Source organism: Manihot esculenta, chromosome 2 (assembly GCF_001659605.2).
Source record: "Manihot esculenta cultivar AM560-2 chromosome 2, M.esculenta_v8, whole genome shotgun sequence".
Taxonomy (NCBI): domain Eukaryota; kingdom Viridiplantae; phylum Streptophyta; class Magnoliopsida; order Malpighiales; family Euphorbiaceae; genus Manihot; species Manihot esculenta.
Genome location: NC_035162.2, coordinates 2,998,394 through 3,024,983, shown reverse-complemented (window position 1 = coordinate 3,024,983; position 26,590 = coordinate 2,998,394). Strand labels below are relative to the sequence as shown.

At 33.3% G+C, this 26,590-nt stretch overlaps 4 protein-coding genes and 1 non-coding gene across 7 annotated transcripts; 3 read left to right on the top strand and 2 right to left on the bottom strand.

Moving 5' to 3' along the window:
* The first annotated feature begins 548 nt into the window (after positions 1-548).
* Positions 549-3,561, top strand: LOC110609649 (flavin-containing monooxygenase FMO GS-OX-like 4). 3 transcript variants are annotated; one of them, XM_043954356.1, is made up of 7 exons: positions 549-1,227; positions 1,465-1,535; positions 1,993-2,145; positions 2,253-2,335; positions 2,443-2,578; positions 2,689-2,862; positions 3,206-3,561. In XM_043954356.1, the coding sequence occupies exons 1-7, from the start codon at positions 624-626 to the stop codon at positions 3,302-3,304; spliced, it is 1,320 nt and encodes a 439-aa protein (XP_043810291.1). In that variant the 5' UTR covers positions 549-623; the 3' UTR covers positions 3,305-3,561. The 3 variants fall into 3 exon arrangements, with proteins under 3 accessions (XP_043810291.1, XP_021605089.1, XP_043810293.1); XM_021749397.2 differs by having other exon boundaries at positions 3,163-3,561; XM_043954358.1 differs by having other exon boundaries at positions 2,443-2,636; positions 2,687-2,862; positions 3,163-3,561.
* Positions 3,562-5,629: 2,068 nt separating this feature from the next.
* LOC110602581 (flavin-containing monooxygenase FMO GS-OX-like 4) lies at positions 5,630-8,906 on the top strand. Its single transcript, XM_021740135.2, has 7 exons — positions 5,630-6,256; positions 6,550-6,620; positions 7,091-7,243; positions 7,344-7,426; positions 7,524-7,659; positions 7,759-7,932; positions 8,305-8,906. The coding sequence occupies exons 1-7, from the start codon at positions 5,689-5,691 to the stop codon at positions 8,488-8,490; spliced, it is 1,371 nt and encodes a 456-aa protein (XP_021595827.2). The 5' UTR covers positions 5,630-5,688; the 3' UTR covers positions 8,491-8,906.
* Positions 8,907-9,064: 158 nt separating this feature from the next.
* TRNAG-GCC lies at positions 9,065-9,135 on the bottom strand. Its single transcript has one exon. It is a non-coding gene; the product is annotated as a tRNA-Gly (tRNA).
* A 941-nt stretch (positions 9,136-10,076) lies between these two features.
* Positions 10,077-16,371, top strand: LOC110602597 (3-oxoacyl-[acyl-carrier-protein] synthase 3 A, chloroplastic). Its single transcript, XM_021740156.2, has 8 exons — positions 10,077-10,666; positions 12,475-12,623; positions 13,116-13,252; positions 14,085-14,190; positions 14,258-14,376; positions 15,324-15,388; positions 15,474-15,696; positions 15,936-16,371. The coding sequence occupies exons 1-8, from the start codon at positions 10,482-10,484 to the stop codon at positions 16,155-16,157; spliced, it is 1,206 nt and encodes a 401-aa protein (XP_021595848.1). The 5' UTR covers positions 10,077-10,481; the 3' UTR covers positions 16,158-16,371.
* Positions 16,372-16,555: 184 nt separating this feature from the next.
* LOC110602588 (probable xyloglucan galactosyltransferase GT19) lies at positions 16,556-18,318 on the bottom strand. Its single transcript, XM_021740145.2, has one exon. The coding sequence runs from the start codon at positions 18,010-18,012 to the stop codon at positions 16,675-16,677; it is 1,338 nt and encodes a 445-aa protein (XP_021595837.1). The 5' UTR covers positions 18,013-18,318; the 3' UTR covers positions 16,556-16,674.
* Between the last annotated feature and the right edge of the window lie 8,272 nt (positions 18,319-26,590).

The following is a 26,590-nucleotide window of genomic DNA, read 5'->3' as shown; positions in this document are numbered from 1 at the left end:
TCAAAACTTTCGTAATTATGCTTTCATACCAAACCACCCAGCAGGATTAATTTGTTAAAAACAAACACATTATAGAAAATAGTATGATGAAGACAGACAACCAACTAAATTAATTTAAGGATGTTACCCCATATTTGGTGAACTCCACACTACACTGAACTCTCTCTTTTAGAAATGACAGATCAAATTCATCTGTATTTACTACAAATTAATAAAACTAATGTAATTAATAAAAAATTTAAGTAGGTATATTAAAATTCTCATAATTACGTGTAAATATTTTTTTTAGTTATTTATATCCACTTGCTTAATTACACGTGGTATGGTTCTTATCAAAGCTAGGCGGTTTGGCGCCGTATGTCATCCAATGAAACCAATGACCACAAACCGTCGTCAGTCACATAACCCAAAGTCACCCAGCCGTCAATATATGATTGGAAACCAAATTTTAGAGTGCAAGTGAAATAAAAAATAAATTGAAAGGAGAGAAAAAATTAAAATAATGTTTTTTTTTAAATTATCCTTTATAATAAGTGATTCTCTAATTAGCAACACCGAAGTATTATATAATATCTCCTGGCGACGGCGAAGAGTAGAAAACAAATGAAAATTTGTCTCTGCAAATGATTACCGCGATAATAAACTGCTTCGCAATGCCAACTCCTCTTACCTCTCGCCATGTAGCGGTGATTGGAGCCGGCGCCGCTGGCCTTGTGGCTGCTCGCGAGCTCCGCCGGGAAGGCCATGAGGTTGTAATCTTCGAACGAGAAACACAAATCGGCGGCACCTGGGTCTACGATCCCCGTGCAGAACCAGACCCGATGAGCCTCGATAAGAATCGATCCATAATCCACTCAAGTCTCTACAGCTCTCTCCGCACCAACCTCCCCAGAGAAGTGATGGGTTTCAGAGACTACCCGTTTATATCCATAGCCGACAAAACGAGAGATTCGAGAAGATTCCCGGGCCACAGAGAGGTGTTATTCTATTTGCGAGATTTTGCGAGAGAGTTTGAGATTGGAGAAATGGTGAGGTTTGAGACTGAGGTGGTTCATGTTGGGTTAGTGGAGGATAGTAATAAGTGGAAATTGAGGTACAGAAAGAAGAGAAGTGAGGTCGATGCTGAGGCTGAGACTGGTGATGGTTTTGATTATGATGATGAGATTTATGATGCTGTTCTAGTTTGCAATGGGCATTACACTGAACCTCGGGTTGCTGACATACCAGGTAATTCATTTACGGTGAACGGTTGAGTTGTGCTTTTTACTGTTGGTTCTTCTTTTATTTGCACGCAGGGGGTTAACAATGATTGTGGTGAATTGTTGAACTGGAATCAACTACGCGAGGATGTTTATTTTTCACTTTTTGCTATTTGTTTTAGATTCTTTGTTCAATAAGGAATATGTTTAATTCTGGGTTGTATGTCATTCCTGCAAATAGTTATGATAAAAATGTTATCTTCAGGCATCAGTTCTTGGCCAGGAAAGCAAATGCATAGCCACAATTATCGCGTTCCTGAGCCCTTCCAAGACCAAGTATGTACCAGATTCTACTTTTTGTTACTCTTGTTCATTTCGTTGCAGATTGACGTTGCAGGGTAAATTTTATTGTCTATTGGGGTATAAATAATATTTGTCTTGGTCTTTTTCTAACTTGAATGAAGCTGATTGCTACATCATCATAAATAAAACAGAAACTGTTGCATAGTAAAGCCGCACCCCTATGGCTAAAAACAAAATTGTCAGGAAAATATGATTTCTTTGTGATTGAATGTCTTCTTATCCATAGTTTTGTGTAGATTACACCCTTTTGTCAATAAATAAACAGTGAAAAATCATAGCTATTATCCTCATCTTATTTTTTGTTTATTTTTCTATTTAGAAGATATGTTCTATGTGCTTATGCTATATTGTTCTGTTTCTTGTGATAACCTCCTTTTTTCTTGGGATTTAGTTTTATTTTTTCGCATTTGCAATGTTTCCATGTGAATAGGTGGTAGTTTTGATTGGGGGCTCTGCAAGTGCTGTTGATATATCCAGGGATATTGCTAGCGTTGCCAAAGAGGTCCATGTTGCCTCAAGATCAGTTGCAAATGAAAAATATGAACAGCAGCCTGGATATGACAATATTTGGCTTCATTCTATGGTAAATCACCCACATTAAGAGCGAATGGCTTATCATAAGAAGCATGTGTTCGACCCTCATGCTGGGAGAATTGCTTCATCTAAAATAACAGTATTTAAATAATGCAGATAGAAAGCGTTCATGAAGATGGTTCTTTAGTCTTCAGAAATGGAAGAGTTGTCCAAGCTGACATCATTCTACATTGCACTGGGTAATTTGGGTTTGGTTCATTTTAAAATTCACAGGCAAATATGGCTCGTGGCATTCTATGAGAAAGAAATGAAACTGAATTTTTAGCAATGATTACCATTATTTAAGGTACAAATATCACTTCCCATTTCTTGAAACCAATGGCATTGTGACTGTGGAAGACAATCGTGTGGGACCATTGTACAAGCATGTTTTCCCACCTGTTTTGGCACCTTCGCTTTCGTTTATTGGGTTAGCATGGAAGGTTCTGCTCTGTGTGATGCCTTTTTTTTTTCCTTGGTGGGGGTTGGGTGGAATTTTCAACTGTAACTGTAACTGTAACCATAATACTTTGCCTTCGATTGATGATGCTAGGTTGTCCCTTTCCCAATGTTTGAATTTCAAAGCAAGTGGATTGCTGGCGTTTTATCAGGTAGAATTGCCCTTCCATTGCAAGAGGAGATGATGGAAGATATTGAAGATTTCTACCGATCGCTTGAAGCTTCAAACTTTCCGAAAAGATACACTCATTACATGGGTGATTCTCAGGCAAGCCTTATACCCATTTTCTGTGTTGGTCTAATAGGGAGTCTTTACTGGTTATACTCAACATTCTTCATTATAAATGTCCATTTATCATAAACTTGCAAGGTGGTTGTGAGGTCTTTACTTATTTTCCTGTGATGATAGATCTCTCTGGCAATTGAATTGATCTATTGATGACTATGGCCAATGCATGGGGCAAAATTTTTTTCTGTAATTTTATTGGATGCAGTCAGAAATGGCGGAATCTGATATATTCTGTTATGTAGTGCATAATTTCTACTACTCTTGCATGTGTTTTCGCAGTTTGATTATAACAATTGGCTTGCTGCCCAATGCGGGTGTGAAGGGTTTGAAGAATGGAAAAAGCAAATGTATTACGCGACCAGCAAGAACAGGCAGGTGCGGCCAGATACATATCGTGATGAATGGGAAGATGATCCCCTGATCTCGGAAGCCAATCAAGACTTTATCTTGAAAGGATTTGCAAACAGTTTGATCTCTCAAGACAGCGGTTTAAACGGTCAAAGTGAAAGCCATGAGAAGCTTTCAAGGATTTAGATTGTATAAGTTGGAGCTGCTTCAATGTCTCTTATCATGTCTGAGCTTAAACATGTGCTCATCCAAAAACACCATCAAAATTAAAAACTATATAATTTCATGTTAACAGATCATCAATCAATTAAATGGCAATAATTTCCCCAATTATATACTAACTTGGTGGCTATCAACTAATCCTGCTAAAACCTGAAATCGTGGATATAGACAGTGTCTGCAATTTTTTCATTTCAAATAAAAAAAATTATTAAAAAATAAATTAATTGAATTACGCGAATTTTAAAATCTTACTATATAATATAATATAATATAACATAGTGCATTTTATTTGAATGCTAATAAAAATATGTAGTATTGCACTTGTTAAAATTCATTAAATATTAAATTATTTTAATATTCTTAATTATTTATTTGTGCATCTATATATTTTCTATTTATTATTGATAAAATTTAGGTTGGTTTAATTTATATTTCAGATTTTTTTATACTATTCATACTTTTACGATTTAGATTTTTTTTTTATATAATTCAAGTTTGTTTAATTTTATTTTTAGATTTAATTTTTCTTTTGAATTTTTTATATAATTTAAATTCGTTTAAATTATTTTTTAAAGTTTTTTAATTTGTATTTATTTAATTTATTTTTTGATAAAAATTAATTTACACTATTAATTTTATTCTTTTGAGCTTTCTATACAACCTAAATTTATTTCATTTTTCTTTTAAATTCATTTAATTTTTTAATTTTTTAATAAAAATTAATTTATATTTATCTATTAATTTTATTCTCAAAAAATATAACTTATATAACTTTGAAGTAATATATATTTTTTCATGAAGATCCAAAATGACAAATATAACAACAAATTTATAAATGCTAAAATTTAAAAATATTTATTAATTATATAGATAATTAATATATAAAATATTTTTAATTAAAAATTACCATTATATAATTATAAAAATAATTATATTATGTGTCAATTTTTATAATTGCATTTATTTCCTTATCATTGTGATATTGTATAAAATAAATGAAGACGTCCTTTTGGCTTTCTTAGTAATTTTGATGATAAAAAAATATATATTTTTTTAATCTCTATATATCCATTCATAAATTCATTCTTTTCAAATCATCTGGCTAAAATTAAAGGTAGAAAAATTCTATTAATAAATCTCCCTTATTTTTTAAAAATAAGAAATTACTTACAAAAATTCTATAATTTTTTCATTAAAATTCATTTTTTTTTCAAAAAATTGAAAAGTATGTAACTTTATAATTGTACAGTATTGAAGTATACCATGTGCCAATAAATAACTAATTTCATATTATTTTATTTGATTGCTTTTTATTATAAATTATTATTAACTTAAATAATGCACAATTTTAAAAAAATTAATTAAATCCTTTTTATTAGTATAGTAATAATCATATTTTTCTTTAAAAAATAAGTAAAATATGAAATTACAACGAGTGTGTTTAGCTAAATTTAATTTATAAAATAACAAGTTTAATATTAAATTTTTATATAAAAAACCATAAAAAATAAATTAAGAAAATTATAATAAATACGTAAATGTGAATATGAATATTTAATTTAATAATTATTAAAATTTTTGTTGAGCTCTTTCTAGCGTATTCCTATATGTGAAAAATTAATTAAAACAAAAATGTTTATATAAAAATTTAAAACTCACTAGACATTTAAATTTATTTTTAGAAAATGGTAAAAAAATAAATTGAGAAAATTAAATTACAATTGAAATTTCCTCTATTTTAATAAAAAACAACAAATTTATGGAAAAAATGTATTTTACATACAAAAATTACCAAATTACCAATTTATAGTTCAGTCCTTAATATTTAATAAGATTCATAACTAAATTGAGTTCTTATTTTGTTATTAAAATAACCTATTAATTAAATTTATCTTAGTTAAATATGATTGGAAGAAGTGAATTTAAATTAAAAAATTGTACATTATAAATATTAAAAATATAAAAATTAAAGAAATTAAAAGATGATAAAAAGTAAAATTTGAATTATTAAATTATTGAGTTTAATAATAAATTTTAAAAAATAATTATTTTATTAATAAAATGGAAGACTAAAAATTAAAAGTATTTTTCCTTAAATGACATGGATTAGATTTATGAGTTTTCAACCCATGGTCCCCAAGGATACATATATATATATATATATATATATACACGACAAGACAGCCAGGGGGTCACCAACTACCAACAGCAGCAGCAATCGTCACCACTTCCTCAATGCCAACTCCTCTTATCTCCGCTAACGTGGCCGTGATCGGCGCTGGCGCCTCGGGCCTTGTTGCTGCACGTGAGCTCCGCCGCGAGGGCCACAAAGTCGTAGTATTTGAACGAGAAACGCAAATTGGCGGCACCTGGGTCTACGATCCCCGGGTCGAAACAGACCCGTTGAGTCTTGATCCGAGCAGAATGATAATTCACTCGAGCCTCTACAGCTCCCTCCGCACCAACCTCCCCAGAGAAGTAATGGGTTTCAGGGACTACCCGTTTATACCAAAAACCGATAAAACGAGAGACCCGAGAAGGTACCCAGGTCACAGAGAGGTGTTACTCTACTTGCAAGAGTTTGCGAGGGAGTTTGAGATTGAGGATATGGTGAGATTTGAGACTGAGGTGGTTCATGTGGGGTTAGTGGAGGACGGCAAGAAGTGGAAAGTGAAGTCTAAAAAGAAGAGTGCTAGTAATGATGTTGAGGTTGCTCCTGATTTTCGCGTTGTTGATGAGACTTATGATTCTGTTGTCATTTGCAGCGGGCATTTCACTGAAGCTCGTACTGCTGAAATATCAGGTAAGTAATTTCTTCCATTGAAGTTTGGGTTGGCCGTGGTTTTGTTTGATTGATTGGATCGAGGTTGTTGCTTTATTTTTTCTTTTTAACGTATATTCATGTTTGGTTAATGGTATCCCGGCTTTTCTTCTTTTATTCTTAAAACCATTCGCTGAAAACCAAATTAAACGATGTACACATACACACACACACACACACATATATATCTGGGATTCTTTTTTCGATAGCTGATGAGGAATATCTGTTTTAGCTTTATATCATATATGGAGAAAAAAAATAACGAGTCTTTCCAGGCATCAGTTCTTGGCCGGGGAAGCAAATGCATAGCCACAATTACCGTATTCCAGGACCATTCCTAGATCAAGTATGTGTCAGAACCCTACTTCTCAATCTTTATGTCTTACAATATTTCTTCATTTTGGTAAAGAATGTCATTGCCTCATTGTTCTGCATTTTCTGGACTCGCTTTGAAAATTTGTCAGCTTTGTGCATTCATCTATGATGGTGTAAATTACATTTTCTCTTGCTCGACAATTTGGTCTTTTAGACACATTCAGAAGTCTTCAAAACATTTAGGTGTATAATTGATGCGACAATTGATTTTCAGCAAAAGCATGCCCCTTTCCTTTGAGATGCATAGCCTTCAGCCAATAACTGAAATATGAAAATCGTAGCTCTTGTCCTATTAGTATTTTGGTTTTTCTTTTTACTTTCATTTACTCACAAATTTCCATCCATGTTTTCTTTATCTGTTATGTGATTTTGTTGGTGCTGACCCTATTCTTTTATGACTTAATTATATCTAATTGCTTTTGCTTTATTTTCATTTGACAGGTGGTAATTTTGATTGGGAATGCAACGAGTGCTATTGACATATCTAGGGAAATTGCTCACTTTGCCAAAGAGGTCCATGTTGCCTCAAGATCTGTTGCAGATGAAACATATCAAGAGCAGCCTGGATATGACAATATGTGGCTTCATTCTATGGTAAATCCAGGAGTTTATCATAAGAAGTTTGTAGAGATAGATTTGACCCTGATCCTAGGAAAATTGCTTCTTTTAAAATGACAGTAATTAAGTAATGCAGATAGAAAGTGTTCGTGATGATGGTTCTGTGGTCTTCCGAAACGGGAGAGTTGTCCTAGCTGACATCATTTTACATTGCACCGGGTACTTCTGATTTGGTTCTTTCTAGAACAACAATGTCGCACACAGACATGGTGATCTATTAAAAAAATGAAACTGAATTTTTAGTTATGGTTTTTAGGTACAAGTATAACTTCCCTTTCCTTGAAAGCAATGGCATTGTGACTGTGGATGATAATCGTGTTGGTCCATTATACAAGCATGTTTTCCCACCAGTTTTGGCACCATTCATTTCATTTGTTGGGTTACCATGGAAGGTTCTGTTCCATTTTATATCAGAGTGCTTTCTTTGATGAGATCTTATTCCGCTTTTAGCTATATATAGAAGTAATAAATCTGCCTGTGATTGGTGCTAGGTTGTTCCTTTCCGAATGTTTGAACTTCAAAGCAAGTGGATTGCTAGTGTTTTATCAGGAAGGGTTGCACTCCCATCACAAGAGGAAATGATGGAAGATATTGAAGCCTTCTACCTGTCACTTGAAGCTTCAAACATTCCAAAAAGATACACTCATAACTTGGCTGATTCTCAGGTATATGCCAAATTTCCTTATTATTGTCTATGAGATAGTTCCATATGCCAAATTCTTTTTGGTTATTGCCCATTTATCATCTTTTGGATTGAGAATGGAGCCTCTATTTTCTTCCTTACCTGTCCCTATTTGTAGAGAAGGTAATGGAAGTAGGGTTTATGGCCTACTCATAAAGTAACTATATTCCTTAGCATATTATAGGGTAGAATGTACTGTAGATTTTAGGATTGAATAGCTTGTGGCTGCCGCATTTTATCAGGGCAAACTTTCTCTGTAAATTAATTGGATGTAATCTGAATGTCTTAAAATCTGAAATTGTGGATGTGCCTTTGTTAAACTGACTGTTGTTCTCATCTTTTTGCCTTATTACAGTTTGAGTATAACAACTGGCTTGCTGCTCAATGCGGGTGTGAAGGGTTTGAAGAGTGGAGAAAACAAATGTATTACGTGAGTTGCAACAGCAGGCTCCTCAGACCAGATGCATATCGGGATGACTGGGATGAGGGCCACCTGATCATGGAAGCCAACAATGACTTCGCTAAATACACTTCAAAATGATTTTCTAAATGCTGCTTTAAGTAGCCACACATCTTAATAAACCCATGTGGAACACGAACTTAAAAGACTAATACAAACATAACATTAGGCTTTCTTATCAGTTGCAATGTCCAGGCTTTGAAGAATGAGAAACCAAAAGTACTAGCTTACTATCAAGTTTAGTAATGTGTGGGCCAAGACATTCAGGGATGAATGGGACGATGTTCACCTGAGAGTACAAGCCCATGAGAAGGAGGACATCAAGAGAGACACCTGAAATGGATATTAATTACAGAACTGAACAAGTGAAGGAGATCAAACTAGTCGTCGCATAATAAGCTGAAAGGAGTCTGAATTCTCAGTATCAACTACTCTGTATTAAACGATTCCTTCACTGTAAACTGAGTATAAAGATAATTAAATATTGTGGTTGGACACAGAAAGTTAAAGTGGCGGATTTTATATTCAGAGGAAAGTTTTTGGCTGCACTATCATGTTGAGGGGAGAGAAGATGGATGATAGAAATTCCAGCAGGAAAAACATCGGTGCATAAGGCTTTTCCTTAAAAATAATAATCATAAAGAGGAAAAATTTGTGCACCAGCCGGGAATCGAACCCGGGTCTGTACCGTGGCAGGGTACTATTCTACCACTAGACCACTGGTGCTGTTGAGATATGAGCTGGTAATATTATTATTTCTCAGAAATAATATTTTTTTTGATCAACAAGAATTGGCAGAGCAGCAAAATTCACTTCATATTCTTGGAAAAAGAATTGCCAGAACTCCAAATTAATAAATTTGGCAATAAAAAGAGAGACATTGATGAATAAACAAAAAGTAATATTTGTGTGAAGAATAACAAGTCACAATTTGAACAATAAAAACACCGAATAATTAGTTGAAGGGAAGCGAAATAATAAGTGGCCAACAGGAAATGCAGCTGCAATTGCAATTGCAAACGTTTCATCATGCCCTTTCTGTCGCCCCTAATAATATCATCTCTTGGGTCATGTTTACAACCCCACCAACTGTTTTTCCCTTTTTCTTTTTTTTTTTTTTTAAAAAACACAGCTTATTAACCAATATAATCTAAATTATTAGTACTAGAATTGTTTCGAGGCTGATAATTTGGAGTTCATCCCAGTTAGAGGTAATATACAATATATATATATATATTTTTTGAAAAAAAGAGAGAGAAAAACAAACAAGAGGAAGAGGGTCAATAGGCAGCTAACCTTGTTGTAAAAGAAATCACTTTGTAGCTAAACAAACTTGAATAATTTTGTTTATTGGGAAAAACATTTAAGGACCGGGACTTAGAAGGAACCGAAACTATTATCCCATGTGTCTGCTCGCATGCAACAACCAGAGCCACCCTTTTGTTTGCTAATAACCATGCCCTCATTCTGATGATGGGGGATCTCAGTCCGCCTCCTCTGCATGCCACCCCATACAACTCTTATTATCCAACCAATAATGGCTAGCCACCTCACCCAAAGGGCTGCTCACAGTCAACAGATTTCTCACCAACTATAGCTTACGTGTCAAATGCATGTAGTACTCAACTTTGATAGTATCAACAAAAATTAAATCTTGAACAATTAGCAACTAGCAAGGCATTGCATGAGCTGTGACAGAGAGAGAGAGAGAGAGAGAGAGAGACAGAGAGACAGAGAAACAGGAGGAGAGCTTTGGAGTTTCCTCAACATTGGTTTGGCATAATCGCCCCTTTTCTTCTTTCGTCCTCGGCTCTTCCAAAGGATTAACCAAAAAAGCCAAACCTTCAATTTTTTTGTGGCAGTCTCTGCCATACCTATTAATCTCAACTTCTTTTTCTTTTTTTAATGCTTGTCTAATCTTATGGGCTCTGGGTCTGTATACACTTGTATTGTCATTCTCTTTCTCTCGCTATTTATATAAGCTTAAAAAAATAAAGATCCTTGCTTTTCTCTCTATCGCTGCAGCTGCAATACATATTTTCATTTCTTGATATAGACTGTCAGTAGAATAGATGGCAAATGCTTCTGGATTGTTTACCCCTTCAGCACCAAGCCTAAGGAGGAGGAGGATTAGACCTTCAATAGGGATTATTGGATCTGGGTTTTTCTCCTCCGATGGAATATCAAAGAGGGTATTCTGCTCCGCCACCATTGAAGGTGAAGACAAGCTTTCTAGTTCTCAATCTCGAATACCCAGGTGAGTTTTAGGTGATTGAACAACTTCTTTGCTATATATATGCAAATGGGTCTATGTGTGCCTTTTGATTGTTTAGCTTTGCTCGCTCTTTCAAATTGTTAATTGGTCCTAGATTTCTTGGTTTGGGGATCTTTCCTGTTTGTGCTGCTTGGTTGTCGATTGTTGTGGAAATTTTATACGCAGTTTCACAATAGAATTGAAGGAATCTCTTTTTCCCCCAAAAAAAGAAAGACGAGCATAGGTCTCGTGTATAAGAATTTTAAGTTAAGCACAAAGGTTTGTTATTAGTCTAGTTAGGTTGAGATTGGATACTTCAAATAAATGCGGATTATGTTGAAGGGATTGGATGGAAGTCATTATACTGTAGCACAACTTCCCAATAGTCTTTAGAGTTCATATTGGAGGAGTTTGGTTTAAGCAAGTCCTGGAGAGTTGAGAGCAGAATGAACTATGTATTGGACACATGGATTTTGAGCGGTTACAGATAATTAGTTGTAAGAGGCTGTATTGATTTACAGTATTGAAAAGAATGAACTATGTATCAGATTCTTTTCTTTGATGAATCTGATACTGAAACAATTTGAACTACTGACTGAACAAAGATTAATTCAAGGTATCCTACATCCTTAAGGCTCATTAGCTCCTAGGCACAATAATAAAGTCCTTTTTTTCAAGATTCTAATGTTCCTAAGACAGCTAATTTAGTGGCTTTACAAATAGCTGGAGTGTTCCTTTTTAGTGAAGTTGCATATTAGTTGTAAAAGAATTAAGTTTCCAAATACATTGTGATGGAAAATGCCCCTTCGTGGGTTGAATGAATGCTTGCTAACTTCATGAAGTCAATAAGGATATGCTGGTTTTCAAGTGTGGAAATACATACTCAACAAAAATTTGCTGACTGTTAAGCAGGGAAGATTCAGATTTCAGAATTTGGAGTCTTCGTGGTGCCAACTTAATAGAAAATTGACTAGCCATCCAAAGTCAAGGGAGGCCACAACCCGCTTGGTTTCCCTTTAATCCATCATGGTAACCAAGCCTTGGTTTAAGATGATACTATGAGGAAAAATATGGAAAATTTGTTTCAGAGACTGAGCCATGGCTATTTAATTGCAACTAGTTGTACTTTGTATGTTTCATTTTTATTTTATGGACCTGTTTAGTATTCTCTAGTCTGACATTTGGTTGTTAGCACAGATATGGTTGGTCGGGAAAGTTTAAAAATAGTTGTATTGGGCAGGTATTTGTAGTGTTGGATGTAGATCAGGTGTGGCCAATGGTTGGTTGATATTTCAAGTGGTATCTTGATAGTTAAAATTTATTCATGAATGTTATTCTGAATCATGTGCTTTTTGCAACTGAGTCGTCGTTATTAAGAATATCAATTCATCAATTTGATCTTCATCCTTAAGCTTCCTGTAACTTTAATATTGCAGTTTACTCCTTCCATAGCTCAACTGTATTTCATGATTGCTATGACATTTGGGAGAGTATCCCATCTATTTTCCCGTTGATATGGGTTACTATATCGCAGTTTGTCCAAAGTTAATTGGTACTAATAATGCTAGCCTTAAGTTTTCTGAAGATTTATCATCTCGGTAGATTACAGTTTGTGTTCTGTAAAATTTCGCATTCTGATGATCGTGATTATATGAGTGTCTTCTGCACCTGTGCCCCTGTCTGTGCAAGAGTCACCCTTAAATAAATGTTTCATATAAACCGAAGAGCTGATATCTTTTTTTTTATTAATATTTTTAAAATTGCTTGTATTCTCATAAACCCCTGTTACTTCAATCCCTATATTTGCACAGGCTCATTAGTAAAGGCTGCAAGCTAGTTGGAAGTGGCTCAGCAGTACCCACTCTTCAGGTTTCAAATGATGATCTTGCAAAACTAGTCGACACAAGTGATGAATGGATATCTGTTCGAACTGGGATTCGTAATCGAAGAGTTCTTGCAGGTCATTTCTTACTTGGTGTGCATTTGTGTTGTATCTGCAATAGTAGAGAGTCTAACATGTAGCCCTGTAACTCAGACTCTAGATCACAATGCTTGAAAGCTGATCTGGAGCCTAGGGCCTAGGTGAAGGGCATTCATCTTGATGGCTTTATTTGGGCCATGTAAATTGTACTTGTTTTAGCTGATTTGTAATCATATGATGATTAATTTTTGTTTCCTGCTTTGTGATTTCTCTTCATAGATAAACTTGGCATCTTCTTCTCATCTATTTTATTGTAAAGTATTTCCAGAGAGAACTATCTAAAGTTTGCTGGATCATAAAACATTGGTATTATAGCATGATAGTGCTCAAAACATAATTTATGTTTCCATGAGCATTATTGGTGTCCTTATCTGTGGCTGGTTTGTGTACTAAGTGGATGGTGCACCTTTTTTGTTCAATTCTCTTGCTCTGCAAGTGGTTATTAATTTGATTTCAGCATCACTGTTACAGGCAAAGATAGTTTGATTTCTCTAGCAACGGAGGCATCTAGGAAGGCTCTTGAGATGGCCAAGGTGGAGCCTGATGATGTGGACCTAGTTTTAATGTGCTCGTCTACACCAGAGGATCTTTTTGGTAGTGCTCCTCAGGTACAGGTTTATGATATGTGCATATCCCTAAATTTGATTTAGATGAACATACAGTAGTTTTCATAGTTGAGGATTTGCTGTATGAATTCACTGTTGTTTGTACTGCATGTGAACCTCTGAAAAATGTGTTTTGAACTCTTGATTTATTTTTTTTTTTTTGCACACCCATATCTAGATGTTTTTAGCTGTCATTTTAGTTTGATCCTGAATACATTTTCAGATTTCAGAAGAGCTTCTTCTTTATCTAAATCTTGAGTAAGGTTTGGGTTTCACTTCAGTTGCATGGCATCACCAAAACTGAACTTGTGTATCATCCTAGTCTACAATTCCAATCTTTGCTCTAGCAATACTAACATACTTCAAAACCCTATGGCTTCAATTGGAATAAATCATATGCAAGAACAGAAATGAATTTAGTTCTCACATAATCAGACTATTTTTGACATGATTTCTATTTCTCTCTCTCTCTCTTTTTTTCCAAGTAAAATAAATTGAATTCATTCACTTTTCATGTTTCCAAACATGAGAATTGGTTAAAAGGAAATTAATTAAATTGAATTCTTGCAAATTTTAGTTTTCAAATGGGGGCATCTTAGGGGCTTATATTGCCACATCACACGTTTGAATGTCTTTGCATGGGAAGTTAGTAAATAATTTTGGCTTATCTTGGTGTTCTAAAAGACTGAGTCCTGTTATCCTTTTTTCGGTCTCAAAACCATGAAAAAAACTCATGTCACTTTTGGCACTAGTACTTCAATTTATCTATTCTATGTTACCTTTTTGTTGCAAGAGCCTTATATATGTGTATATATATATATTTTCTAAATTTCAGATCCAGAAAGCACTTGGCTGCAAAAGAAATCCTTTGGCTTATGATATTACAGCTGCATGTAGTGGATTCATTTTGGGTCTGGTTTCAGCTGCTTGTCATATCAGGGGTAAGAAACTCATCTTACTTTGTTTTGAAGAGTCTTGATTATTGGTGTAAATAGCTGTTGGTTACAGGAGGTGGGTTCCAAAATGTATTGGTTATTGGTGCTGATTCTCTTTCTCGGTATGTTGACTGGACGGATAGAGGAACTTGTATACTCTTTGGGGATGCTGCGGGCGCTGTGCTTGTACAGGTATGGTCTATATTTTGATGACTTTTTATGTTTTTTTATTTTTTGAGTTGTACATCTGCATTAGTAATTATCTTTGCCATATGCTATTTTATGATTTAATTTTCTTGCTATGGTTGGTAGAATTTTTTTCTTGGGGTTAATGACCCAAGAAGTCCATAGCTTTGGTCCAATTTGCAATTGTAGCCAATTCCTTTAATACTACATACAACCTTTCATATTTTTATTAATTGTAGGCTTGGAGCCAAACTTGAAAGAACGAATGCTAAAGCTATCAAACTATTAACATGACATATATTTTATTGAGAAAAAAAAAAAAGAGTTCCTCATATTAGCATACGATATGGTATATTCAGTGTAAGACCTGTAAAAAAAATGCATTAATATATTTTAAATATTATTAATTATTAATGCTCAAAATTTAGAAAAATAGGAAAGAAAAATCTGGATCATTTCATTGCATCTTTTCTTTCTATTTCTCACTCATTAGCTATTTCATAATAAAATGTATGTTTTGTCCATACTTTTGAAATTTAGGGACATACTCTAAAGCAATGTTTTATTATGTTTTGTGAAAGGATTGGTTGTAGTTGCAAATTGGGCGAGAAGTATTAAAAAGATTGCTTATAATTGCAAACCGGATCAAAGTATGGACTTTTTAGTCACTATCCCCTATTCTTTTGATCACAACCTCTTCATGTGAGGCTGCATGTGAGATTGTCAGTTAGATGTATTTCCTCAATAATAAACCTTCAACGACACCCAGGCAGTGGGAAGTATCTTTATTTCATCTTCAGTATATTGCACTTTTTTTTTTGTAGTGGGGGGGGCGTTTAGAGCTCTCACAAACTTAGTTCTTCCCTGTCTTGACTCTCCTCCCTCTTTGTTTTGTGTATATTTGTAAACGATCAATTTGTAGCTGCTTAGTTGTGAGACATATAATTGTGCAGGCCTGTGACAGTGAAGATGATGGTTTGTTTAGTTTTGACTTGCATAGTGATGGTGATGGCCAAAGGTTTGTGCTTCTTATGTTCCATTGAAACATACTCTGCATCTTCCTGCTAGGAAAGTGACAGATCTCATGTACAACCTTCATGCAGACACTTGAATGCCGCCATCAAAGAAAATGAAGTGGATCACGCACTGGGATCTAATGGTTCAGTTTTAGGCTTCCCTCCCAGGCGCTCCTCATATTCTTGCATTCAGATGAATGGAAAAGAGGTTTTTCGCTTTGCTGTGCGATGTGTGCCACAATCTATAGAGTCTGCTCTTGAAAAGGCTGGTCTCACTGGGTCTAGCATTGATTGGTTACTGCTCCACCAGGTATGAACTATGAAATACAGAGAGTTGAGTCTATAGTATACGGTAAAACTCTAATTTGATAATACACCTTATTGTGCCATCATATGACAATATAGTCTCAGATTAGTATGCAGATTTTAGGAAGTTCTACCATGGTAAAATTTCTCTTAACAATCTCAGAATCGTCCTTGTTACATGCCTGACCTTGTGTAAATCTACTTAACGGGGACGCAGGAATAACAATTATGAATTTTTTGCAGGCAAATCAGAGGATCCTTGATGCAGTTGCAACACGTTTACAAGTCCCACCAGAAAGGGTTATATCAAATTTAGCAAATTATGGCAACACAAGTGCTGCTTCAATTCCACTTGCATTGGATGAAGCCGTTCGAAGTGGGAAGGTGAAGCCAGGCCACACCATTGCATCTGCAGGTTTTGGGGCCGGCCTAACCTGGGGTTCTGCAATTATTAGATGGGGCTGAAAATATTCATTTCCTACCAGTGACCACTACAAAATCGAAACGACGAGAATTTACTTGTAGCGTGCAGTTATACAGTTCTTTCAAGTGGGTTGCATTAAAAAAAAAAAAATCACAGATATTGCCAATGCAAAATCTCTAATGACTCCTTTTTTCTTTGCTTGCTTTATGTTGGCTACTTTATTTTTGCAACTCCAATAAATTTTATTCTTTTGTACGAGGCCCAGCATTCCTATAACTTTGATTACCCCTGTAGGCTTTGATACAGCATTTCGTTTACCATACAGATCACTATCGGTGCTGACCAGACTCTTCTAATATTAAGGCGCATAATCTGAATAATTATAATATCATAATTTTCTTGCAAAATTGAATGCAAAGTTGTTGCTGACGCATACAGACACACCCAAAAGAAAATATCTGTTTTCTCTGTAATTTATCAGCAAAGGAAAAAGATAAATAAGAACAAAAGACGATAATTACAACAGCCAAAAAAAAAATTAGTAGTAGTCGTCATTTGTCAAAATCTCCCGCTTTTAAGCCTAGAGTTGATCCTCTCCAAAGCACCTTCAATTGCAATATCAAATGCATCCTTCTTGGTTCTCAGACCCAAGGAACTTCCATGCTTCCTATACACTACTCTTGGCATCAACTCTATAACTTTCTCCCTCATCCTCCTCACTTGATCTCTAGGAATTCCCATAAGCACGTCCAAAATCTTCAACCCTTTATACACCACTTCCTCTTTGGCTATAAACACTGCAAAATCATCATACGTTTCCTCCGGCAAGTGCCACCTGTATTGCATTTTTGCAGATTGTTCCTCGAAGAAAACCGGTATACAACCTGCAACAATGGCATCAAATGTCGACCTCCGAGTTGGGGTATCCCCTGGAGGCTGCAAACAGAAGGTGGCCTGTAACATTGGCCTCATATACCTGATTGGGTCGTGCTCACAAATCCCATTAGAGCAATCCACTAGATCACACACCTTGGTATAGTAGACAGAGCTATATCCTCCACTGGCTAAAAAACTGGCACTGTGGCTATTATTTTCACACTCGTGCCTAATGCTCCTCCTGATATTTAGGCCCGCGCCCGCCCCTCCTCCGCCTGCAAAAAGCATCAACGTCGTTCTTCTCGAACTTTTAACGCGTTTGATCCAAGAGTCGAACAGGGCCAAAGTTGGAGGGTGAAATGAAGTCAAGTAAGGAACAGCCTGTTCCTGCCAAGGCCAAGCCCTACCCTCAACTACCAAAGCGGTAACATTGTAAAACTCTTTCAATTCCAGAAACGAAGTGCCCCACACAGGAGGGTCAACAGCCAAGGACTGCGAGAAGTCCCAGGCAGGACGCGCCATAACGAGAAAATGATCAATACCCTTGCGTCTTGCCCATATCCTAGCATCATTTTCTTGGAGAAAGTTGAACAATTCAAGGCCGTGTTCCATGCTAGTGTTGACATCAGGGCCATAAAGATACCTCAAGGCATCGATTGCTGCATAGTAAGGCAAGTAGACGGCGTTGGCTAGATTGGGATCGGCGGTTAGACATGGGTACTCGAGCATACGGCGATGAAAGATGACCTCGAGCAAGAGAGGATCGGAGCGGTACCAAGACTGAGAGCGGTTGTGGGTCTTGGGGCCAAGACCATGATTGGTGAGATAAGGGCAGAAATTGTCAAAAAGAGGGTATTGAGAGCAGTTAGTGAGAAGATCAAGATTGAAGCGTGAAGGCAGGCGTCTGATATGGATCCAACGACCGGTGCAGTCTGTTTCTGATTCTAGAGAGAAGGTTGAATTGATGGAGATAAAGAGGAAGCAGCAGAGGAGAAGAAAGAAATGAGATTTACAGGCCATGGACAGAGGGAGACACAGAGAGAGAGAGAGAGAGAGAGAGGCCTTGTGGGTTAAGAAGAAAGAGAGCAGAGAAGTTTTAACATTGTCTTACTGTTGTTTAATCGAATGTAATGTTTAGTACAGTTACTGCAGTTATTTCTTGCTCGAGTGAGAGAGAGAGAGAGTAAAAATTCTCCGTGCGGACAACGTCAGGATCACGATCACAGGGACAATGATGGATTCTGCTTTGTATGATCACTTTCTGTTTTCCATGTGAGATAAAGGGAGAAGAGAGAATTGACTTTTGACCCACAATTGTCGGTGGAAGGCCCCACGGGACTCACTCCTCCTCCCACCCAAAGCGGCGGCGTTTTTTGCTGCTTTTGTGAATCCTTCAGACTGTTTGAATGCCCATTTTTAATAAAATAACAATGCTAATCACGCTCAGATAGCTGTTATGAATTTTATAAATCTTGGAACATTTTACATGTCAAAGTGAAAACAAAGCCCAACTGTAACCACAACTCACAAGATCACATCATGTGTTCCAATTTCCATTTTACATTGAGCCCAAGATTGGCAAAAGGCATTTTCTACTTTCAGAAATCAGGAATTCGCTTTCTTCGCTAGCTGCCTTTGGGCCTTGAGCCCAAATGGGCAAGGGCTTTTTGCATGTGCGAGTTATGTTCGCATAGAGATTATGTGGTCTGTTGTTTCCATGACTATGACTCCTGGATTCTACAGCTGAAGATTGTAATATCGCATCATGGGTAAGTTTTATCAAAATTTGAAATGTTTAATTATGGAATCATTTATCCTGCTGCAAAAGAAGATCTTTTGCACAGCATTTTCAAGATTAGTTCATCTACTATTTCGGACACGCATGTGCTTGGGTTAACGTATGTTAATGTCAACTTTCTGAGACAGAATCAACCAGTTAATCACCTGAATGTGTTTCGTCTGTTCTTTGATGCTATTACCTGTTTTAATTAAAAAAATAATCGCACTAGCACTAATCTATTGCTCTATGTAGCAATTTGTATTTTAGCCCATATATAGAGGGACTAGAGATATGCAATATATTTTAATCACAAAAATGAACCTATCCTTATCCACAACCAGAGCAATAATTTGGAAGTACAAAAATCCAGATTTTAAGATCCAAAAACATTTTTCAATTTTTTTATTAAATAGAAATATAATATATACTACAATATAATCATGATTATAAACAATAAAAGCAAACACGTCAATATAAAAAAAATAAAAAAAATAGAGCAATTTTATGGTGGAATAATTGTTTTGTATATTTCACAAGTACAATATATAGTACAATGGATCAAACTAGGCCAGTTGTATGGAAATAGAAAACATAGGTTTGTTTTAATATTTAATCTCTAGTTTGAAATTATTGCTGGTCCTCCACTATTATTGCATGCATGCATGATCCTCCAATTTGTTAAGGTTTTCTTCTATGACAAGTTGGGGGGCACTTACTTACATAGGACAAATAAAATGTTAAGCAAGTGGTGCTTTCCATTAAGTCTACTCAGAATTATTTCTCAGACTGCAACTTGCTTTCACATAGCAACCTCAATAATGTGCAACCTAACATATTTCAGAATCTGTGTCCTCTCTCTCTCTCTGTCTCTGCTTATTAATATTATTTGATATATACTGGTGAACTTGGCTTGGTCTTGGGCTTTGAATTTTAGCCAAAGATGGGAGAAACCCGTTTATTCGGCTAGTTAACCTTGTTTTTCTTTAATTCTTTATAAATCATATTATTGTTAAGCTTTGCCCAAATTGATCACGTTTTCTGGTTACCATGCATGCATTTGTGCTGATACTGCATGCTGCAATTCATTTCTGGCCATCTGGATATAGTTCAGAACTTGTCTTCCCTGTCATTTTAAAAAGTTATCCTTCAACCCAATTGCTTAAAAAAACATGCATACATATATACATATATAATAATTGCTTCAACCAAGTTTTGCTTGTTGATCACATTTCCATCTCATGTGTGTCTGCACCTGTTGATTCATCACTCTCTAAAGTTTTGATAAGAATTAAATTACACAAAACATAATGCAGTTGTTATTCTTATTAAACCTAAATTCATTAGCAGTAATCTCTTTTCTTATCGTAACTAAACAAGCAAAGGTAAGGACAAGTTTCAATAGTATAGGATGTTGCCCAACTAATAAACATCAGCATCTTTTAGCATAATAATTAAGCACTTGCAATAAGAGACGTTCATCAAATAATTTTATTTATTAGTTGTCATGACCTGAAAAGGCTAGATTAGCTAAAAGCTGTCTCCATCTCCCTGTCAAGTTGGTATACTCGGAAAACCCAATTAGGGTTAAAAGCATGATGCTTTCTCTTGTTAAAAATTGACTACTTCGCATGCGGCGTATGATGCACAAGCACTAATTTGATATGACGCAGGTAGGACCGTCTGTTCCGTATCTTCACTAAAAAAACAAGGCACACCAAGCTTTGGTTGCAAAAGACAATAGAAGCTTAGGACAAACGTTATTAATGATCCGCTGCGGTTTTAATCGCCAAGTTCATGTTTTGCGTTTACCTAGCTGCTGGATTCATGATCCCAATAGTGTAAATTATTTAATTTTGAAAATACATGGATTAAAAAAAAGTGGTAAGTTTCATGCAAATGTCAAAGCCTATGTCGTAATTACATTAAACTTTTCAAATTGAATTTAAATATTCAACTTAATAGTAATTCATGCAAATGTTATACTTTTAATCCAAATATATAGGTGTGTTTTGAGATCTAGAGAATAGAGTTTTTCAATGGTTATGTGAGCCTGTAAACCTGTCTTAAAAGAAAAGGTTTCTCTCTTTTTATTTATTTTTTTTTGTCTGCTAGTGATACGTAACTGCCTGTTTATTACAGTGTTACATGTCCTTATCATGTAGGTCTGTATGTTTCTCTCGACGCGCGTGCAGACAGGACTGTCCTTATCATGTAGGTCTGTATGTTTCTCTCGACGCGCGTGCAGACAGGACTGCGAGGTGACTGGACCTGCTGTCCTTTTTGCTATCATGTTTTAGAGCTGAACTCGTGGTGGGTAAGCTGGGTTTACGAGTGACCCGACCCACTTGGCGAGACTGAGTCAGAGCTGAAGAAGTTAGACCAACCCGTTAAAGAGGGTTCATGGATCTTGGACCAATACTGCCCTCGCGGACTTAGCTCCATACTGGAATGGTGAAATTCAACGGTTATCATGTGTGCACACGCCATTGGAGACGTTGCAATTAATTTGAAAAAGCAAAATTAGTGAAGCACCAAGTTGCAAGAATACCAACCACCTATATTTTATGGAATCTAATTATTTAGACATGGTGTATATATGAACCTCTAATAGTAGAATTAATTTTTTACGAATTCATGTAAATCTAATTTAATTAAAATTTGCCTAATATTTTATTGTAAAATGGAGTTGTATTTCAAAAATTTTTCTATTTCACATTATTTAAAAATACACTTTTTGCTTTATTTTATTAAAGTTGTAATCAAGTTTTGACAAAAAAGACTCATGCGTCGGTGAATGGACTAAAAATTTAATTTTGGTTTAAATCAGTCAATTTACTCCGTAGAAATTCAGTTCCAAAAAAGTCAATTATTAACGATAATACAATAAACGATTCAAACTTTTACTTCAATTCTACTTTTATGACATGTTTTACTATCGTACTGGTTATTCTAGATCCTTGGAGCTTATAAAATTTTTGCTTACATTTCGGTTGAGAAAAAGTAAACTAAAAACAGTTTCATTAGCATTTTAAGTTAATTTTTTGAGAATTACTTTTCTCATACAATAAAAGTAATTGGAACTTGGTAAGTAACACTTTCTACTTAAATTACATTAAATTTATCAATTTATCATTTAATTTATTATATTAGAAATATTATTATTTTGATCAATTAATCTAAAAAATTCAATATTTGTGCATATTATACTTTAATTTAAATTTTTTAACTTTAAATTTTTAAATTTAATAATTTATATAGTAATTTAATTATTTAATTAATATAACATGTATATTATTATAATTATGTTTTGATTGGCTAATTAATCAAAAAAATTTAATATTTATATTATTTTATATTTTAATTCAAATATTTAAATTTCACTCAACTTTTATATAATTTAGCAAATTTTTAAAATTAAAATTAAATATAAATAATTTAATTATTAAATATATAATTTCACATTTTTTATAAATTTTATTTTATAATAATAATTATAAATTTTTTATATTAAATATTTTATTTAATTTAAAATAACAACATATACAAAATAATTAAAAATAATATATTTATTATAAATTTTTTATGATTATTAATACAAAATAAAATATATTTACAGTTAAAACTATCGACGGCATATTTAACTATTAGATTATTATTACTTTTAAATTTAAATATATCATTTAATTATAATTAAATATAAATTAATATTATTTTTATATATAAAATTAATTTATATTTAAAAAATAATAAAATATTATATTTTACTTTTTATCCGAATTATTATATTTTATTTAAAAATTAACTTAAATTATATTCAAATACAAAATCAATTAAATCAACATTTAAACTTTTAAATTAAAATATAAAATAATATAAATATTGAATTTTTTAAATTATTTAATTATTAATTTATATAAATAATAATAACAACAATATATATGTGGCATATCAATTTAAAAATTTATAAATTCGTTAAAATTATATTAAAATGTAAAAATTAAATAATTAAATTAAAATTAAAATATAAATACACCAAAACGTTTAAATTTTTTAAATCAATTGATTTATTATCTTTTATTACATAAGAATAATCTTACTTTTTAGAGAATTAATTTGAATACCAAATACACTTACACTTAGGTCATGATTTTTACTTTTGACCCCTATCCCTATTCTTTACTTTCTGATAAAAAAAAAATACTAAGTAAATTCTTTAAAATTATATTTTTTATAAAATATACCTTTCATATGCTCTGGTTAAGCCTATCCAGTTTTACTCTAGGGTCTTAAATTCTATGGAATTCTACTTTAAGTTTACAATTAACTTCCGCGCGAGTGCTTTCAATCTGTCACCGTTGGATGCACCGCACTCAGAATTCAACCCATCATAGGATCGTTCATGCTTCGGCACCGCCTCGCGACCTTCGTTTTCTTCTTAATTCTTCGGCCGCTAGCTCCCTTTATCTGATGACGACCTTTCCAACTCAAGGCCATGTACACTTTTCACATTTTCCATATACTGCGTGCCTTTTATTTGCAAGAGAAAATTGAGTAGAAACAAACAAGTCCGAATCATGGAGTTCTTTTATGACATCACTGCCACGTTATCAGACAAGTTCCTCGTTGCTTGTGCCAAAGTGGGACCGGATTAGGTGTTGATGAAAGGGGCCCATTGTTGTTGTTAGTCTTCATCAATGATTGGACCAAAAGCTTAACTCGAGTAATAAAAAATTTCCCTTGGTTTTGTAGGGTCCATAAAATAGTCCTTTGACATTTGGGACGAGGTTTTACCTCCTCTATCTGACGTGGCTCTGCATTGGCCGTATTTACCATCACCTCCTCATCCATTAATTTTGTATTTTCTTCAGCAATCTTCTTAATATAAAACTATTATTTTTATAAACGCATTTTAGTTATTCATTAATAAATTTTAAATTTTAAATATTTAATATAAATAATAATATTTTTACTAAATTATATAATTTAATTAATTGAAGGGAAATGCCAAACTCTCAAACTATAACGAGTATATAGCTTGTGTTTCATGAAGGTAGCTAGGATTTGTTTTCAATTATTATAACCTGAAAGTTTGGTAGATATTGGTGGGGTTTACAAATTAATGTGGACCTTTACCTACTATATTTATTTCTACTTCACAGCATCACTTTCGAAAATAACATAACTATATATTTTTTTAATTATTATTAATGGAAAAAAAAAAATCAACTTCATTCATTTGGCATGCCTTTAATTAAACTCAACCCTGAAGTAAAGGAATCTCTTATTATAATTTGACAACAATTATAACTAATTTTTGAAAAAAATAAAGTATAGTGCATCAATTTGCTATAATATTATTAATTTAATATATTATATCAGTACAATGAAATGGTATTCAGATATAATTAATAATTTTTTATGCATAAAAATTATTAATTAAAAAATTTTAAGAATTTTAATCACAAAGGGTTTAGAGCTAATCTCTCATTATTATTACCAACGCCGAATTCGACAACAAAGTATGCGTAAATTAAAGCAACCAAGCAAGAACTTTAAAACATTAAATACTTTGGACTAAGAAGCATGACTTTGAATTTCAAATGTCCAAATCGCTCAATCACCCATTGGTAATCTATATAATTTGAGAGAAGAAAATTATTATTATTTTTTTTTACTTTTATATTTATAATTTTCAAACCGTTTGTTATTTTTGTTAATTTTCAAATCCATTAGTATTTGTTTAATTTGCGTCATTTGATTTGTTGAGGCAGCTAAGCAGACCCACAAGTTTTTAGAAAATATATATTTGATTAAGATTTTAATTAATATAAATTCGATTAATCTGCACGTTTACAATGAGATGCAGTAATGTACTTAATTTATGTAGTTGGGGTAGAAAAACAGAGATTATTAATAATTATAAGCCGATTAGATGAGTTAGCAAAGTGGTGGACCTATCTACATCCACATGCATGAGCTTGATCCTCGCGAGCAAAGAAAAATAAACTTTGGAAAATAAAATAAAATAAAATGCTGTCCTCTAATTAAAATACTTTTAATTTCTTTCATATTATACTTAATTTTCTTTTTTTATTGATATTGAAATTTCATAATCTTTTTGGACTGGGTAGATTGGTTCTTGTTATGGTTGGATTTTAGCCTGTTGGACTGTGTAACTCTTGTCACGGTGGGTCTTGTGACTTATTGCCCGAAGGATTTTTAAGGTAAATTATTTGGTATGGTAAAAGAAGTCCAAAAAATAAAATCATTATGTAATTTTTTAAATAATTATATCTGTATAATATATTTTTTATAGAAAATATATATAGAGAGAGTTAATTGTATAATGGCTTATCATTATTATAAATTATTTATATAAAATTACTGTCATTTTTTTTAATAACAACTAGGCGACCTCCGTTATCATTTGTTTCCATTTTTACCCTTACTTTAGTTCTTTTTAACATACCTTACTTCTTTTCTTTTGAAACAATCCTATGTTATCATTTGGACTAAATTGTAATTTAATTTTTATATTTTAGTAAAATATAAGATTTAGTTTTTATATTTATTATTGAGTTATTAATATTTAAAAAAAATAATAAAATCCAATCCCTATCATCAAATCAGAGTTTAGTCATCACATTAGAAACTCATTGATAACCAAACTATGTTATATATATTCAAAGTCTAACCACTTAATGCTTCAGCTCCAGTTGAAGTAGACAGTAAATAATTCTTATTAGTATTCACTCTCTTTTAACCATAAGGAAAGTCAATGATAAAAGAAATGGCCGACATTTCCCAAAAGAAAGTACCATCAACATGAAGAAAAAAATTTCTATCAATTAAAAGGCATTTAGCCCATGCCCAAAACCACAACAACCCTACATCTTCAAAAAGAAACCTCCACAACAAAGCAACAAGATTTGGATAATAAACACCAACACCACAACAAACAAAATAACCTTATTATTTATATTATTCATATGAATTATGAATCATGCATTATTATTTTATATGTTTTTTATCACATCATTGTAAATACTAAAATAAATAAAACAAAATAAAGAGAAAAATTATGACTCTTTATTAACTATAATTTTCTAGAGGAAAAAAAAAGATAAGAGAGCGAAATAAGAGGAGCAAATAGAGGAGAGTTTCATTGTTGATATTTTAATAGCCGATATAAAAAAAGTTTTGACTTTAACTTGTTCTCTTTGTCTATTAGTGTAGGGTTCAATTTTTTTAAATAAGGTTGTTTTCTTAGATCTAAGTTAGATTTTAGCCGTGTGTTATTGGTTGTTTATAGGAAAAGCATCGTGTGAAGAAATTTAGCCTAACTATAATTGAATATTACTCGAAATATAAAGTCGATGGATTCGGCGTAAGAATAAGTTATAACTCTTAAAGAGTGGCTCTATATTTTTATATAATAGAAATGACATAGGCTAACTTTTATTTTTGATAGTTATTGATGATGAATCTGGTTTAGATGTATGTTCATATGAATGTTTGGGTGTGAGATTGTTGGATTTTAGATGTTTTTTTTTTCGCATAAATATTTTGTAAGTAGAGTTTTGAATGGTCTTTTTGTGGTCCACGGTGCTATCATATTTGCATTTTTGTTTTCGATAACGGTGGCACAAGCTTGCTAGCACTTTTTAATTTTTTTTATGCAGCTTGTTTGGTTATTTTGGGTTTATGGTATTAAGTTTGAAGAGATTAATTTTATATTTTTATTAAGTTTTTATTCATTTTACCATGTGAATTTATTCTATTACCTATTTAGACTTCAAATGCAAATTAATTTTGGTA

What these genes read in the sequence shown, in the direction of transcription:
- LOC110609649 (XM_043954358.1), top strand. Translation starts at nt 624, where the DNA reads ATGATTACCGCGATAATAAACTGCTTCGCAATGCCAACTCCTCTTACC. An exon ending in TCGGGTTGCTGACATACCAG is followed by an intron (nt 1,228 to 1,464) that starts GTAATTCATTTA and finishes TGTTATCTTCAG; the next exon opens with GCATCAGTTCTTGGCCAGGA. An exon ending in ATTACATGGGTGATTCTCAG is followed by an intron (nt 2,863 to 3,162) that starts GCAAGCCTTATA and finishes GTGTTTTCGCAG; the next exon opens with TTTGATTATAACAATTGGCT.
- LOC110602581 (XM_021740135.2), top strand. Translation starts at nt 5,689, where the DNA reads ATGCCAACTCCTCTTATCTCCGCTAACGTGGCCGTGATCGGCGCTGGC. An exon ending in CAGGACCATTCCTAGATCAA is followed by an intron (nt 6,621 to 7,090) that starts GTATGTGTCAGA and finishes TTCATTTGACAG; the next exon opens with GTGGTAATTTTGATTGGGAA. An exon ending in ATATGTGGCTTCATTCTATG is followed by an intron (nt 7,244 to 7,343) that starts GTAAATCCAGGA and finishes TAAGTAATGCAG; the next exon opens with ATAGAAAGTGTTCGTGATGA.
- LOC110602597 (XM_021740156.2), top strand. Translation starts at nt 10,482, where the DNA reads ATGGCAAATGCTTCTGGATTGTTTACCCCTTCAGCACCAAGCCTAAGG. An exon ending in TCTCAATCTCGAATACCCAG is followed by an intron (nt 10,667 to 12,474) that starts GTGAGTTTTAGG and finishes ATATTTGCACAG; the next exon opens with GCTCATTAGTAAAGGCTGCA. An exon ending in TAATCGAAGAGTTCTTGCAG is followed by an intron (nt 12,624 to 13,115) that starts GTCATTTCTTAC and finishes TCACTGTTACAG; the next exon opens with GCAAAGATAGTTTGATTTCT.
- LOC110602588 (XM_021740145.2), bottom strand. Translation starts at nt 18,012, where the DNA reads ATGGCCTGTAAATCTCATTTCTTTCTTCTCCTCTGCTGCTTCCTCTTT.